The 16,222-nt window shown below is 42.0% G+C and overlaps 1 protein-coding gene across 1 annotated transcript in view; it reads right to left on the bottom strand.

Moving 5' to 3' along the window:
* The window catches only part of VAX1 (ventral anterior homeobox 1), a 4,326-nt gene extending 2,952 nt beyond the window's left edge, over positions 1 to 1,374 (bottom strand). The window contains exon 1 of the mRNA XM_008643208.2: positions 184 to 1,374. Coding sequence (XP_008641430.1) covers positions 184 to 421 — 238 coding nt within the window. The 5' untranslated portion in view covers positions 422 to 1,374. The remainder of the gene's footprint in view (positions 1 to 183) is intronic.
* Between the last annotated feature and the right edge of the window lie 14,848 nt (positions 1,375 to 16,222).

Genomic DNA, 16,222 nt, shown 5'->3' with positions numbered 1-16,222 from the left:
AAAGCCGGCGGGAGCGGGGTCCAGGGCAAAGCCCGGCCGGACAGCGGGGTCTCTCCCCCGGAGCCGTAGGAAGGGCTTTCAACACAGGGCCAGACCCAAGGCAAAGCAACAAAATAAACCCATCTCCCGGGCGTGAGCACAGCTCACCTTCCCCCACCCTCGCCAAACACCTCAAACTCATACCTCTAACTAGGATCCTCCTGCAATAGTCCGGATCAGCCGAACTAGATTTACTTTTATTACAACCTTCCGTAGCTGCAGAGGCAGAAAAAGTCCCTTGCTGATCCTTCAAAAAAGAAGTAGAAATATTTCCTTCAGACCCTTTGCTTTCCTTGCCCTCTTTATGTCCGTTCTTCGAGACCCGGTTAGCTTCAGTCTCTGAACTGCATCTAACGTCCATTTTGTCTTGTTTCCCAAACATGTAGTGCAATAAAAACAAAACAAAAAAAAAGCGCCAACAACGATAACAAAAATATTATAGAAGAGTAGAAGAAGAAGAAGAAGACGAAGTCTATGCTGGATATTGCACGGCTTAGGGTCAGATCGGTGGGGATCTGTAAAGCACCTTGAGTAAGGAAGATCAGGTTTTATCCCACTGGAAAAGCAGCGGCTTCCTCAGTCCCAGCGTCCTAATGTGACTGTCCAGCTTCCCAGAGCGCCCAGTGATCAGGTACTCAACAGTACAACTCTAAAATGATTTAATGTCTGCCTTATTACAGAGACATGTAGTTGTTAGACACACAGAGGGACGCGCACTCGCTGTTTCAATTGATTACGGGTAATTTTGCAGCCTCCACATTTAGGTTACCTCATGAATACACTAAATTGTTTGGATAATATATCAGATCGTAATGGATGGTTTGTGTGCTTGTCCCCAATCAAGTAGAGTTTAGCCAGTGAATAAACTGAAATGATTGGTCTTGCTTTCAGGAAACACACAATCAAAAGACTGAGACTTCCAGAAAAAAAAAAAAAAAAAAAAAAAAAAAAAGGAGAGAGAAAAAAAGGGGGGGGGGAGAGGGGAAAAAAAAAAAAAAACTTTTGACAAGATTCACCCTGAATTGTTAGCACCATTAGCAGCCATTATTAACTTTCTTCAGTCTGCCTTTGACCTCACGATTATATAGTGGCTTTCTCCAAAGCACGCCAAATAAATCTGAATAAAGCTGCTGGGAAGGGCTGAAAAAATGCAGTTGCAGGGGGGGTGCAGAAAAAGCAAAAAAAAAAAGCCCCCTGAATTCTAAACAAACAAACAGATCCCCAGCACGCACACACACAAAAAGTTCTTCCTTCAAGCAGATCTCTCCAAGGAAGCAGGTTATCTTGGCCAGCAGAAATCCTCGTTAACACATCTCCCCACAGACAGCCATCTTAAACTCCTACCTCTCCTTATTTCAGTCCCGATACTTGCTTTTTGTGCTTCTCCCTCTGTGTGTGTGTGTATGTGTGCATGCATGTGTGTCTGCTAATTCTGCACCTTCGCAAACACTGAACCTATTCGCAGAGCCTGCTCATTGAAAAAAAAAAAAAAAAGCCAGCTTTGTGTGCAGTGGATCCAGGAGGGGGGGGAAAAAAAAAAAAAAAAAAAGCCATGTTTGTGTGCAGTGGATCCAGGAGGGGGGAGAAAGGGAGAGGGGGAGAAAGAGGGAGAGAGGGAGAGAGAGAGAGGGAGGGAGGGAGGGAAGGAGGGAGAGAGAGAGAGAGAGATAGCCCGTGAAAAATCTCAACTGCGTGATCCACTAAAGGAGAAAAAAGTTTTACTCTAGCTATTTCATTGTCTCTGCTACAATATCTTTGAGAACCGCAACAGCCAGTAATCCAATAAGACCATTGATTAGGCTACAATGATTCAATTCAAGCAAATGGCCTTGTGCAAAGAGCATGCTCCAGTCCTTCTTGTCACCTTGCAGGGCAGAAGCCCTCTTCATGCTGCTCTCCTTATTCATTCCTTTATGGGAAATGTAGAGCAAAAGGAGTGAAAGATGGCAATTATCTAATTGGACTATTAACAAACAATTCTCTGAGTGTGGCTGTCTGGCAGTGGTTCTTGGGTGAGGTGAAAGGCCACATGTTGCACTGGCCCCATTCACAAAGAGTTTAGGGGCCTGAGAGGGAGAGAAAGAATTTTCCCTGAGAATTTTTCACACAAATGGCGGTGTATCCACACCAGGCTGGCTGTTCCCTGCCTTTTCCTCTGCCTGCCTGGGCCACTGCCTGGGAATTCCACCCACCTGAAGCAGCCAGGGCCAGCCGTGTGTTTAGTTGCAGATGATACCAGAGGGCGGAAGCAGAACACGGTGCCCTTGCCAGGGTTGCTCAGCTCCATGGGCCTCATCCTGCCTCTGCTGGAGGAATAACCACCCACCCTCATCCCATGGGACCCAGTCTTTGTCCAAGGTGGTGTAACAGAGGGAAGGATCCAGTGCTGGAGCCTAATCACCATAAACAGGAAATTCATGGGAGGCAAAAAAAGGAACGGGGTGGGGGGGGGAAGAAGAAGAGAGAAAAGGAAAGGAAAGGAAAGGAAAGGAAAGGAAAGGAAAGGAAAGGAAAGGAAAGGAAAGGAAAGGAAAGGAAAGGAAAGGAAAGGAAAGGAAAGGAAAGGAAAGGAAAGGAAAGGAAAGGAAAGGAAAGGAAAGGAAAGGAAAGGAAAGGAAAGGAAAGGAAAGGAAAGGAAAGGAAAGGAAAGGAAAGGAAAGGAAAGGAAAGGAAAGGAAAGGAAAGGAAAGGAAAGGAAAGGAAAGGAAAGGAAAGGAAAGGAAAGGAAAGGAAAAAAAAAAAAAGGAAAGGAAAGGAAAGGAAAGGAAAGGAAAGGAAAGGAAAGGAAAGGAAAGGAAAGGAAAGGAAAGGAAAGGAAAGGAAAGGAAAGGAAAGGAAAGGAAAGGAAAGGAAGGAAAATAAGATGGCAGTTCACAGGTACATTTTGATGAGTTGTCTTTAGCGGAAATCTCAAATCTTTGTCATTTTCCCGCAAAACACAGCATCATTTATTTATATTGCCATTGTCTGAAAAGTTGGATTGAGATTGGTGAGGTGTCCCTAATATTCTCATCAAACCCCTTGATTTCAACTATATTTATACAACCAAACATGGAACATCCTCATTATGGACCAGGTTTCATTTTGCCTTACAGCCAATGTGTCTCAGTGATCTGTGGCTGTTAGTTCCTACTTGTATGGCTGTCATACCCAGGGGCCCCAAATAAACCACAGCCCCATTGTGCAAAGCTTCATGCAGCTACAGAGGGAGGATGGAACGAGTTCATTTCCTCCCTGGATTTGCAGTGTTGTTCAAAGGCTCGTTGGGTGAAGCGATGCTCAGGAAACAGTACATTTAAGAGAGATTTGGTCTTTCAAAGGGACATGCAACAAGTGGATGCTGATTAGTGAAATTTTTCATGTAGCTGAAGTATAGGCTGTGCTTAGCAGGCCAGCGTTGTTTAGTGATATGGATAAACATACACGTGTGTGTGCATAGGCAAGGCATCATCAAGAGCCCCAGCTGGACATGTCTGTTTAACGCTAAACAAAACAAAGTTCTGCTTCAAACATTTTTACATCACAGATTTTATTTTAGACAGAATAGGCATAGTGATTCCATAAAAGGTCTACTGTGAAATACAGAGAGCAATTATAATTTTATTTGCATAGGTGTGTGGGAGTATGTGTGACATTTCCCCCCCATAGTTTTCTTTATGCTAATCTCTAGGCAGAGGCCATAACAATAAACATGGAGCTATTGAACTCAATTACACTGTTTGCAGCAGAATATCTGGAGATTAAATATTACATTTGTGTGATAATCTGGCTTTTTTGTTTTTTATTTTTTGACAAGCACCTGATCCAAAGCTCAGTAAAGACATGGAGAATTTTGTTCTACTTGTGCCATATCTTGATAAATTCAGTTCAAGGCTCTTTTTGTCCGTAGAATTCAGTGGTATAAAGATGATTTTCCCAATTGAATCAGTTAAATTTGCTTTCACACGTTATGAACATCGCACTGTTGAAGATCTGGAAATTCAAATAATGAGTCTAATCTTGTAGCAAACTGGTAGTGAGCAGACAAGCCTGTCCAAACACAGCTCAGTAACTTTAATTGAGGCCCGCTCATCTGCAACAAATAGCAACATCCAGAAGAGCACTGGGAAAACCAGAATTTTACCATTTACAAAAGCAACATTTTCTGTCGTCCAGCACTCACTAAATTTCCTTTCACCTATTCTCATTCATTTTTTTCCCCCACAATATACTTAATTCATTCTCGAATATTATGTTCTTTCAGGACATAATATGTCCCTTTCTTACTGTCATAATTCCAGGGATGGCTGTAGCTTCAGCACTCTCACATCTACACTCATGTGTCACTGGATAAGCAGATTAGTGGTTACTTCTTTTCCCTTCAAATAATTCTTAAAATGCTTTAGCACACTACACAGGTACTCCCTGGCTGTGCTTTGCTATGTAGACCTTGCTGCTTTTCAAATACAGTTTTATTAGTTTGCATTAGCATGTAGAAGACTGAAAGATCTGTTTCTCATTGACTGCCACTATTTATATTGTTTTTAATCTCTATTTCGTGTACAAGATAGATATATATATATATATATATATGTTATTGGTACTACTTCTTATGCTCTTCTTTGTTGATGAAAGTAAAGGTTCCAAGATAAAAAGCATGGTTCAGAGATCTTCTGACTCAAGGATTTATCTCAGGGTTTAATAACCCTAAGCAAGTTTTTCTTCCATTATTTTTCCTGATTATTTTGATTCAGATTATTTGCTTTTGAATTGGCAAGGAGCTGCTTGGCCTTTTTTTGGTACTTATTTAGCACAGGGGATGTGAATTGGTACCTTGAGGCTGAACAACTTGCTGGTTATTTCCAATTAACAGAGAGTAATATGGTGGTTACTCATGATGATATATGTGGTAATGTCAAGGAATTGCTTCGAAGATACAGAAAAACCTTATTATTATGTGCACCAATGTTACATTTCTCTTGGACCAGGCGTTCCTGTCCAGTGTGAGTGACACTCTGTGAGTGCAGAAGAAGAACATCTTCGTCAAGACAAAGGTCCACCAGAAGGTTCTTCTTTCCCACAAGTCTCAGTGATGTGTTGACCAATAGGAGCATTGAGCACCTTCTCAAAACAAAGTGCACAGCATAATTGACAATTCTGTTGCTCTTGCTGTTACTCACTGCTCGTGAGGAAATTTCCTTACAACTGAAGACGAACTCTGGAAATTTCAAAATGTACATGCTACTGTGTATTTGGGGGACATTTAGGAGACATGTGCTAAGCCCTCTGTTGCAAATAGTGACTTGTTCTAGTGTGAATTGGCTTCATCTCCTGCAAGTGAGCCTGCAAAATGGACTCTTCCCACACGGGAGCAGTATCCTTGAAGGACAGGAATGTATCTCTATCTGGAAACTTTACACTGTCTTTGAAGGAAAGGACTGGTCTTTGACTCAGCTCAGCTCTCTGTGTGAAGTGGAAGGTAAGGCTGTCATGTTTGTGGTAGTCTACATGGCCAGAATCAGATCTAATTCCTCTTTCCCAGGACTTTCCAAGGACTGATGCTCAGGTACATTTGTGTTGTTCAATGGCACATGGATCCCTGGGTCGTGACATAAAAAACACGCACAACGTGTTTTATGTGAAATTAAATGTCACAGGCTCACAAGAAATCCAATGGGTACAACAGCAAGAAAAAGAAAATGTGTCTCTGCCTTATAAGTGGGCAACAAAATCAAATATTGGTATGAAATTGGGATGTAGCTGTTTTCAAATAGGCTTCATCAGCTCTCGTACAGGTGTTGTGTTCTTCATGCCAGTGCCCCATGTATTCCTTCCATTCTGAAAGACAAACTGTTTAAAATAAATAGGCGCATCCAGAGATCTATTTAAAAGAAAGCACCAGATCCAGACAATCTATGTTAGTCCCTGTAGCTGCTACCTTCCCATGCTTTGCTGTGCTCCTGATTGCCAGCCTGGTGCAGAATCCCAAACTAGCTGCTTCTAAAACTTCCTGCATACGTTGGCAGTAATTGCAGTATTGTCTCTTCCAGATACTAAACTGAGCATATTGGCAGGATTCAGCAGTGCTGTTCTGGAGGCCAGTAATAATGAGCATGGGTATCACACATGTATCATGACTAATCATGTTGTGGTCATTATGAGATGCTCCTTACAGTTATCAATCTGGACAGTAGCTTAATACAAAGCTTTATTGCCTGTATCATGCCCATGGCATATGCAAGCCATCTGAACAGGGCTGAGACAGGATTCTTCCCACCAGGGAAAACTGTGATTTAAGAGGAAATACTGTTTGTTCTCTGACAGCACATTGAGAGCCTTTGGTTTCAGCCTCACCCATGTCACAGACTCCCTCTGTAATCACCAGTACCTGAGCACTCAAACTCCCTCTGCCTTCATTTCACTCTCTCCTGAGAGGGGAGCGAGCTTTACCAGCTTGGCTCAAGCACTCATGAGTATTTACCACCTCAAAAGCTGTTAGACCATGAGCCTTTACTATTGGTGCTAAAACTCTCACAATCATATTTTTTCACAGAGCCAATAAAAGCAAGCTTGAAGGTTTAAACAAGAGGAGATGTTTGCAAAGGTGACGTGTCCAGGGTAGTAGATGTGAACTGTACTCTTTCCAATACTTGGAGTTTTAACACTGAAGATCTTTGCATCAAATGAAAAAAGAAATTAAGTCAGATTTTGAGTTAAAACCTTTTAATTCTTTGATTTTGAAAGCTTAAGTCAGATCAGATTGAACACAAAGAGTGTCTCAAAAACTCATAAGCATGGTCCCAAAGATCCTGGGAAGGCTGTAGAGGATAATCATGTTGACCTGAGTCTGTTCCTTAGGTGTCAGCTAGAAACTGGAATGATGTGAGAGATTGGAAACTGTTCCTTCACTCTGGGGTGAGATAAACTCTGACATCACCCCAAAGCTCACCTAGAAGGCATCCAGTAGACTTGGTGAAAATTTTCCTGAAATGGTTTAAGTTTGATTTTTTTTATTTCTGCTTTTACTTTACTATCATGTGATTACCTTATCCCCCATGTGAAAATGGAAAATGTCAACAGCAACCACAAGTACAAACTACAAACAAAATCAAATCTCTTCTGGAAGGGTTTGTCTACCTGGATCTTTGGTTACATCCAACAAATAAGAGCTTAAACAGGACATTGTTAAACTATGGATCTTGAAAGTTCACTCATAATGTAAAGGGAAACATGGTCACATTTACAGGAAATTTTTGGGCTGAATATGTAGCTTGAATACTGGTGAGATTTTGTTACCTGAAATACAACACTATTTCAGAGGAACCCCTGAAATAATGACTCAATGTACATCCTAACACTTTGTCATGGAAAATGATGGAAAAGGTAGGCAAAAAAATCAGTGCACTTTGGTTGGTTAAAACCCTTTGGAGATTGTAGGTCGGCTGTGGATGACTTCACTTTGTGGTGAATACTTTCCCTGATGGATTTAAACACACTGAGAGGGTGAGCAGCACGATGGCAGAGAGCTCTGAATGTGGCTAAATGAAAAGTAATGTAAATCATCAGTGATTAGTTGTATAACTTGAATAATCTGGAAAGCCCTGAATTTCCTGCAATCTCTGAGGGAAAAGAACCTGTACCAGAAGTCATCAGTGTCTGGTTTACCCCAATCTATAGCAGCAGCTTGAAAAAAACAACAAAAAAAAACCACCAAAAAAAGAGACTATTTGGTTTTATAACATAAAGATAGAGCAGAATGCCAAAAAAAAAAAAAAAACCCAACATCAGGATTGCTGGTTTATGCCATATAGCAGGATTATGCCATAATTACACATTAAATCTGTGTTCATTCTTTTTATCCTCTTCTCTCCTGAGGTACATAGTAGAGTCAAAAAAATGCTCAAGAAATTCAAATAAAGAATAGTTACAGAGCTGCTGGGATTAATACACAAGAGGTGGCAAAGACTGGGATTATTTTGATGAGAAGAAGATGAAAATGGAGCTGATTGTGGAAGTCAAAATTCTCAAGCACAAAACATTTTGAGAATAAGACAACTCATTTTATTTCATCACGTGAGAATAAGCATCAGGTTAAATTTAAACCCAGCAAATTTAGAATGAAAAAGAAATGCCCAGACATGTCTCATCACCTATGGAAGCTGCTGATGCAGGAGGTTACTGAGGCAAATATCCTGGCCTGATTTTAAAGTGAATTGGACATTGTCAGGATTAACCCATTACACAAGGCTGAAAACAGTGATCAGCCTGATTGAGTCTTACACCCAGGGCTGGGCACTGCTCACACTGGGGAGTGATGCAGAAGTGCATCAGTTTGGGATTCAGTTTGTTCTTCATTGAAGTACCAAGAGTGGGATATTCCGTAAGATACCTGAAAGACTGGTGGCATGGTGTAGGGAGAAACTAAAGTAGTACATTTGGGATAGCAGTTAACATTAATCCTGAATGTGTAGGACAGCTCAGAAGTGAGGTTCTGTAAAGCCAAGCTGGTGTGCTTCACATTTCTGCAGAGCACAGGCGAGGACAAGGAGGAGAAGAGCAATGATAAGAAGAGATCTTTTGCACTGGTGCACTCCCACAGATTCCTTTGACAAAGGGACATGCAAAATTTGGAAACCAAACTCCTTGGGCATCTCTGTGGCAGAAGGTGCATTTCCCCTTTTGGGTGCACAAGAAGGATGATTTATTATGTTCTCCAGTTCCTAGAAGGAAATAATCTAAGTAAGATGAGATGATTCCACCACCTCTGGAAGTGTTCAAAAAACTGTGGATGTGGCACTTGAGGACGTGGTTTAATGATGGACATTGTGGTGGTGCTGGGTTGATGGTTGAAGACCTTAAAGGTCTTTAACAATTCTACGATTTTAAGATATCATGGAGTCCAGATCATGCTGCCTCAATTCCAAGACTCACTTTTCTGTGGAAGGAGAAGTAGTGGACACACAGCAGTTTCATTGTCAGGAAGAAACTTTGGTCAGAAGTACAGCAATTTTTACCATACCTCTCAGTTTCCTATTTATGAATATAAAGGAGTTTAGGTGTTGTTATAGTTTTGCTTATTCATTTCAATAACAGAGATACAAATCTCAAATAATAATATGTTTCTAAAGACTTGGGTATTACTAGAATACTGATTGTCTATTTTTATTGCTAGGATGTTTCTACCATTGAACAGCGCAAGAAAGACGATGTTACATTAAAAACATCAGAAATCTCCGTATCTGTTTGTGCTCTTGATGGATTAGATGCCATGCAAAAAGATTGAGTATTCTTTAAGTTGTTAGCAACCTGAAACAGACTAATTAGATAAGAGAAGGAATACGGTTTCTTTTATTTTTATAGATGGAAGAAATTACAATCTTTTTATTTTATTTTATTATACAGAGGGAAAAAAAGAAGCCCAGAGTATGTTACGCTTTTGTGCCAGAGAAAGGGAGTGACATCCTCAGGGCAGTGATCCAACTCCAAGGCCATCCACCAAGAAAAGAAAAAAATATTCAGGAAACAGAGGCATTAAACAGCAGGGAAGCTGAGTAACTGCCAAGCCCCCATTGTTGGGTTCTCAGGTGTAGAAATGATGCCACCCAGTCCCTGCCCTTTAATATGGCACAGAAAACATCCACGTGATGTCTGACTGTGAAGGAAAAACGTTGGGAAAGATTTCAGAATGTTTTTGAAACTCTTACTCAGATCCCCACATGCCAGATAAGAGGAGGCAGGCAAAGGTCCAGCCGTACCAACTTTTCCCAGTTCAGGAGAAGGCACAGCTCTGAGGACTGGCTCCAATCTTTTCCACAGGGATGAGGCTCTATTGATGTTATTAAAATCGCTCTTGATTCACACTCCTGCCATATTAGGGTCAATTCCAATGACTTCTTAGTTAGCAACCTACTGCCTGATTAGCATGAAGCTGTTTCATGCAATTTTGTGTCTTAGTTTTATCTTTTTTGTCTGCTCTACCTTCATTTCCTTTTAATGAAGAGCAGAATTGGACCTTTTGGTGTCTGTGTCTTTTTTTCATGGGAACTAATTCACCATTGTGTTGGCAGTGTTCCCACTGCTGTCAATGGGAATTATGTACTTCGAAGGAGAATGAGGCCATAACTGTTTAAGAATTAGGCTATTAAGACAATACAAGGTTTTTTTTATTTTTATATAGTGCATTACATATGAAAAATCAAAACTGTTATATGGAGAAAAGGGATAATAGACTGTACATCACAGAGTTGTTTGGAGTGGTACTCTGATTCAGAAGGAAAAGGACAAATGACTGTACAGATGTGAAAAGAATAGCAGAAGAGCTGTACATTCAAGGCAATAAAGCAGCCAGCAAGTTTCCTGACAGAATAGACACGGCAAAGGGGAAATTGAAAGCTGAGCTACTGAGAGGTGCTAAGTGTCAGCTGGGAAAGAATAAAAAGATGTTGTAGAACCTCAGTCTAGAGTAACCACTCAGTCCCTCTCCTGCCAAACATGAGCCAGTGTCTAGACTTGAATTACACAGCACCGGTCAGTGGACATTTACGTGGAATCAATTTTCTCTCTGCTTTCTTATCTGTCTGTGCTTCTGTCTCTCAAGACATGAGACATGTTGGGGAGAAGCTGGGTGGCACATTTGTTGTCACATTGGTTCCTGTAAAGTCTTTCCAGCTGGGGAAAAGGACATCACCCCTTGCCCAAGTTTGTTGATAGTGCCCCATTGGCAGGTGGCTGTGGAGTTGTGCTGCAAACCTGGGTGTCACGGGCAGCCCTGTGCTGTGTCGTGGGAAGGATGCCTCATGTGAATAGCTGTTTCCTTAGCAGATGGAGTGGCAATTGTTGCACTGTGTGGGAAGGCCCAGGCAACGGTCCTTTCAGGAAAATGAGCACCACATCTGGATTTCTTTTCATTTCATTATGTTCCTGCCCTTTGAGTACCTCCCTCCCATCCCCTTCCTTTTAAATGGGATCAATCCAGTTGCCTGCGATCTGACAGGAATAAAAGGGACGTGTGCTTGCCTTGCAGCCCTTTACACACCCACAGCTTGTGCAGCAGGATGTTTCCATGTAGCTCTGGCCCTGCCAGGAGAAGGGCAGATGCAGCACCCTGCCCATCCTGTGCTCAAGATTCGTGGGAGCTTCACGGAAAAGCCAGAGCAGTGCTGCTGTGTCTGACCACCAGCCATGGCTCTGCATAAGCTGCAGTCACTGAAGTAGTTGAAATATAGATGAGCCCAAAGACTGTCTCTTCCTCTGGCAGGAATCTCAGGAGAATCTGGAAACACGGCATGCGATGCACCTCCCTGACTGCCTTCCACCCTGCTGCCTCCCAGGCACATCCCGGCTGCTCTGCACGGCTGGGTGCTGACACTTCTGCTTTGGTGGGGGCTCTTCAGCTGGGTTTGAAACCCTGCCTGCAGCAGGACAGGTGGGCCAGGCATAGAAGGCAGCACAGACCCTGCCAAAGGAGTCCTTTAAGCAGATGGAATGTCCAAACAAAACCATCCAACCCAAATGCATTTCACAGAGAAGGCCGTAGAGATGATCATCCCTTACAATGCAGTGGGCAATAAAGCTCAGCTTCCTCAGTTTAATTCACTGGGATGATTTTGCTGCTGCACCTTCATCTGGAGCTCAGTCACCCAGAATAGCAGAGCTCATTCTCTGAAATGTTAAGAAAAGGCTGAATAAAATCGCTGTTTGGTCATTTTGATCGCTAGAGCATGTGGAAAACTCAAAAAAACCGTTTTTCTGCCCAAGCAGGTTTGCAATCAATTTTTTTTTCCAGTTTTATTTTTTCAACAGAAGTAGCTTTCAGCATTTTCTGTTATCAAATCCTTGTCCAAGCATTTGCTAGGCAACTGAAGTGAGATAAAGGAAATGTTAATAGTCCTTATTTTTGCAGAGGTGAGATGAAGCCTGAGCAGGTGAAGCAACTTCCCTAAAGTGGGATGTTGAACTTGTAGCACTGGAGTGGAGCATTGCAGAGCTTTGTGGCTCAATTCCATGTTTGCAGTACTTCTGTCCTGAAACCCCAAGTGAAATAAGTCAAACAATATAGACTCATAACAGTTTAAATAAGTCATCTGAATAATTAAAAATTATTTCCATGATGTTGTGATTTCTCTATGCAACCTCTTGGAAAATAATATTCTAATGTAACATCCAACAAGAATCCACTGCCTCTATATACAAAATTTAAGGTCTACTATTGAAATGAAATGGAAATAAAACAGTCAACGAGTTCCAATACAGAAAAGCACTTAAGTATGTGTTTATCTTTAAACAGATCTGGAGCCCCATTGACTTTGACAAGGCTACTCATATGCTTAAAGATAAGCCTGCTTTTGTTGGATTATGGCCCTGAGGATCTAAGTGCTGGGGGAATCATTTTCATGCTCTCCAGAAAGGGCTTTAAATCACTTTTGCTTAAGGAGAGCTAACTGGTTGGATGTAAACACACCTAACAAACCAATAGATCAAGATTAACTTTTATGCTGAGCCACTTGACATCTCTAGAAATTACTTACTGTTGAAGTTTGGTCCTTATAGAAAATAACGATCCAATTATTTTTAAGTGAAATAGAGCTGTAGGAAAACCTTGATACCTCCACTTGGGAATTTTGTTTAAAAAAGAAAAGAAGGAGAAAGAGAAGTGAGACATAGCCTTATTAAAGGGAATGCAGTGTGCATGTCTGAAGGACAGGAGAGTTAGAGGAATTGTTACATTTCAGCTCTTGAAAGGACAAGCAATGAGATACATAATAGGACTTTGCTGTTGGTTTTGCTGTTTTGCTGGTGATGCTCTGAGAACAACAAAACGGATGGGCAGCAGAGCAATGTGGACCTAAGAAACAGGTTGTATCTAGTACAGTATCTTCCTTTTGTAGATGTTAAGGAGCTTAATACTAAGTCCTTGAAATCAGTGGAAATGCTCCCATTGACTCCAAGAAGCTTTACTTCAAGCTCTGCACTGCTCATCTCACCACCCTACACAGAAACTTTGCTCTACTCAAATATGTGCATCTGGACAGGTCAGCCCTACACATTCCATAGGAAGGTGCAGCAGCACCAGTGTTGGGATCTTACCCCTGACCTTGACACACACAACCCTCCACTTGAGAAAAAAATGTGCAAACAGCACTTGTGTCCCAGGGTCTTTGCATTTTTTCACTTCCTCCCAGTCCACTGCAGGTTGTGGGGCTCTGCCACTTTGGTGTGGTCTCCGCAAGAGGGACAGTGGAGACCTGCTGGGTCATTAGGTCTCAGGACTACAGTGCAGGTCAGCCCATGCACTTCGACTCAGTCCTTCTCAATTGGCCTTGAAAACGTAATAATAAACAGCAGTAGTCAGTGGGGGTTTTGTGGATGAGGTTTTTTAAAGTAAAAACCAGAATTGCTAATACTCCATGAAAACATTGCTTTTTAAGTGTTGCCACCTCTGCTCTGTGCCTTGTCAGAAGCCTGGATGGGAGCAGCAATGGGAAATGCAAGATAAGAAAGCCCTACCATCTAGGCCAAGCACAGCAATACAACATCACTCCAGCAGTAATGACAATGGAGAAGGAACAGAATGCTGTCAGGGAATAATGGTGTCCTGCTGGCAGCTAAATATGAAAGCCAAAGCAGAGACATTTATAAAACAAACAAGCATCAGGGAAGATGAGACTTTTATTACAGAGCAGGAAATAGTGATCTTTAACAATGGTCCATTTCAGTTTCTCTCATTGTTACAGAAATAAAGTGGTGTAAATGAATGCTTTGTCTCATGTATGATTTATTGTTCCTCAGGCAATTACTGGACTGCATTCAGTCTAGTCTAGGGGAGGGAATTGCTCATCATCTGACCAGAGGGCAGCTTGTGGGGGCAAGCAGGCAAGGAGGAGACATGGTTTGTGTCTAAGCCTCTGACCACCACCAAAAGCAGCAGGCCAGGCTGACTCACATCGACTGACGCCACAAGCAGTTTCACATGATGACAGAAAGTTTTACTGCAGCACCATGACGTCGTATTGGCAGCAGAGCCTGGTTAAGCAGTTTCTGCACCTCACCCCTGCACACCATCCTGCTGTAGCTGCTTCTCCCAGTGGTGCCAGCTAAGTAACAACACGAGGAAACAGATGGAATAAAACAACACCCGGAAAACGGCTGTGTCCCCCCCAGTTGGAGTCCTCGGTGTCTCTGTCGTATCAGCTGCACAAATGGGGGGTGTGCTGGAGGGACAAGAACAGGGGGTTCCAGTGAAGATGGAGAAGGGGGCAGGAGATCCTGGTGTAAGGAGTAATTCTGCCAGGGAGAACGCAAGGGAGACCCTACCTTTAGTAAGAGGGTAAAATTACACTGAGACTCTGACATAAAATATACTACCCTGACACAGAGAGCTCCCACATGCTGCCATACCATACATTTATCCTCTGTGGGGTACCAGCTCTATGTAAATGTTTCACAGAGGAAACAGCAGAGAAAGCAGCTTGGGGCAAAAGCAAACAAATTTCCAACTTTTCCTATCATTTCAGAGGAAAAATAAATCTGCGAGAAAGATTATGCTGTTTGCCATCAAGGTGGCACATAGAGGAAAAGAAAAAGAGCTAGAATTTGGATGGGAATGAGTAGTCAAGGTGCTGCCTGGAATGAAGCCCGAGCTAAACCCACACTCTTTTATCAACCTTCTGTAGGGATAAAAACCCCAACAAACCCCAAAACCCCCACATTAAAAACACGGTAGGGTCATGGTGACAGGAGTACAAATGAAGAAGAGAGAACACATATTTAGGCTGTCAGAGGGATGTGTGACTTATAGCAATGGGATAAAATGAAACATAAAGAAAGAAAATACAGCTGACCATCAGAAAATATTTCTTAGCAACCTCTTTTTAGTGTATCTTCACGCTTTTCTGAGCTACCTGTTGGTATAACAACCTCTGGAGACTGCAGAATAATTCCTATGGGCTATTTTTAAATTTAAGGCTGGACTGGAAACTGTAAGAAAATGCTACTGAGTGAGATAGATTAAATAGCCTAATAGACCATTTTCCTCTCTAATTTCCATTAAGGTGGTTAACTGGAATGTTGCTTGCAGCATATTAGTGAAAAAACACTGGAAACACGGTCATATAGTGGATCCAGAATCCTAAACTAAAGTTTGTAGTAATAACAGTGATATAAAAATCCATCTCAGGTATTTTATTACTCTAATTAGTGCCTGAGAGAATCACAATCTTCAGCGTATGCATCTTGCAACACTCCCCAGGAGAAGAGATTTGTATCAACTCTTTACAAGAAAAGGAGCAAATATACACGGGGATTTGGTTGTCTAGTGTGCTAGGGCAATCAGGAAAATTAATCTGAATTAACTGAAGCATGAATTTAATTTGGATCCTTCTGCCAAGTTGCATTTTGCACATAATCCTCATTTAGAAGGCAAGTGTCTTCCTCTGAGTGCAGAGTATCAGGCTCTCGCCGCGTACCTGTTGACATCGATCCCCATTAGCAGTTTACAGTGGATTAGTTGCACTGTCCGGTGACTATTAAACACAGAGTTTGTTTGCATTTTTCTGTTGCTTATGGTTTGACGGGCAAGCTGCCAAGCATTTTAGAATTAACTACACAAAACCGTCACCACCTCGACGGTGGGGAGAACGGAATTGAGAGGGCTCCGTTGGGTTCCCCAGTCCTGGGGAACCATAACTCTCACAGTGTGACTCGGATGGCGAGGGGCCAGCTAGCTCACAAACCTGTGTCATATTTGCTGTTAAAGAGATTACGGCTGTAAATTAAAATTACTAACAGCCTTGGGATGATGGGCAGAGTTAGCGCTTTCAAATAACTTCTCTTGTTAAGGTAATACTCTCAAGTACCTGCCACATAAGCCCCGCCAGTTTACCTGCTCCCCGTTGCAGCGGGCGCCAGCCGAAGGTAAGGGGGATGCTTTAAGGAAGTTATTCATTGGGAAAATGGCGTTTGGTGATTGGCGTTTATAGCTTTGTTTTAAACTGCATTTAAACCTTGTTTTAAACTTTGTTTTAAATAGCTCAGAAAAGCGTGAAGATACTGGCACTGAACGGGGTAGAAAAATGAAATGGAAAAGAAAAAGGAAATGGAAAAGAAAACGGAAATGAAAAGGAAAAACGAGGAAGAGGAAGAAAGAGAAAATAGAAAAGAAAATGGAAAAGAAAATGGAAAAGAAAAAGAAAGAGAAAGACAAAAA

This window comes from Corvus brachyrhynchos, unplaced genomic scaffold, assembly GCF_000691975.1.
Source record: "Corvus brachyrhynchos isolate BGI_N302 unplaced genomic scaffold, ASM69197v1 scaffold319, whole genome shotgun sequence".
In the NCBI taxonomy this organism is placed as follows: Eukaryota; Metazoa; Chordata; class Aves; order Passeriformes; family Corvidae; genus Corvus; species Corvus brachyrhynchos.
The sequence above is the reverse complement of the archived record's forward strand: the minus strand, read 5'-3'. Positions and strand labels throughout refer to the sequence as shown.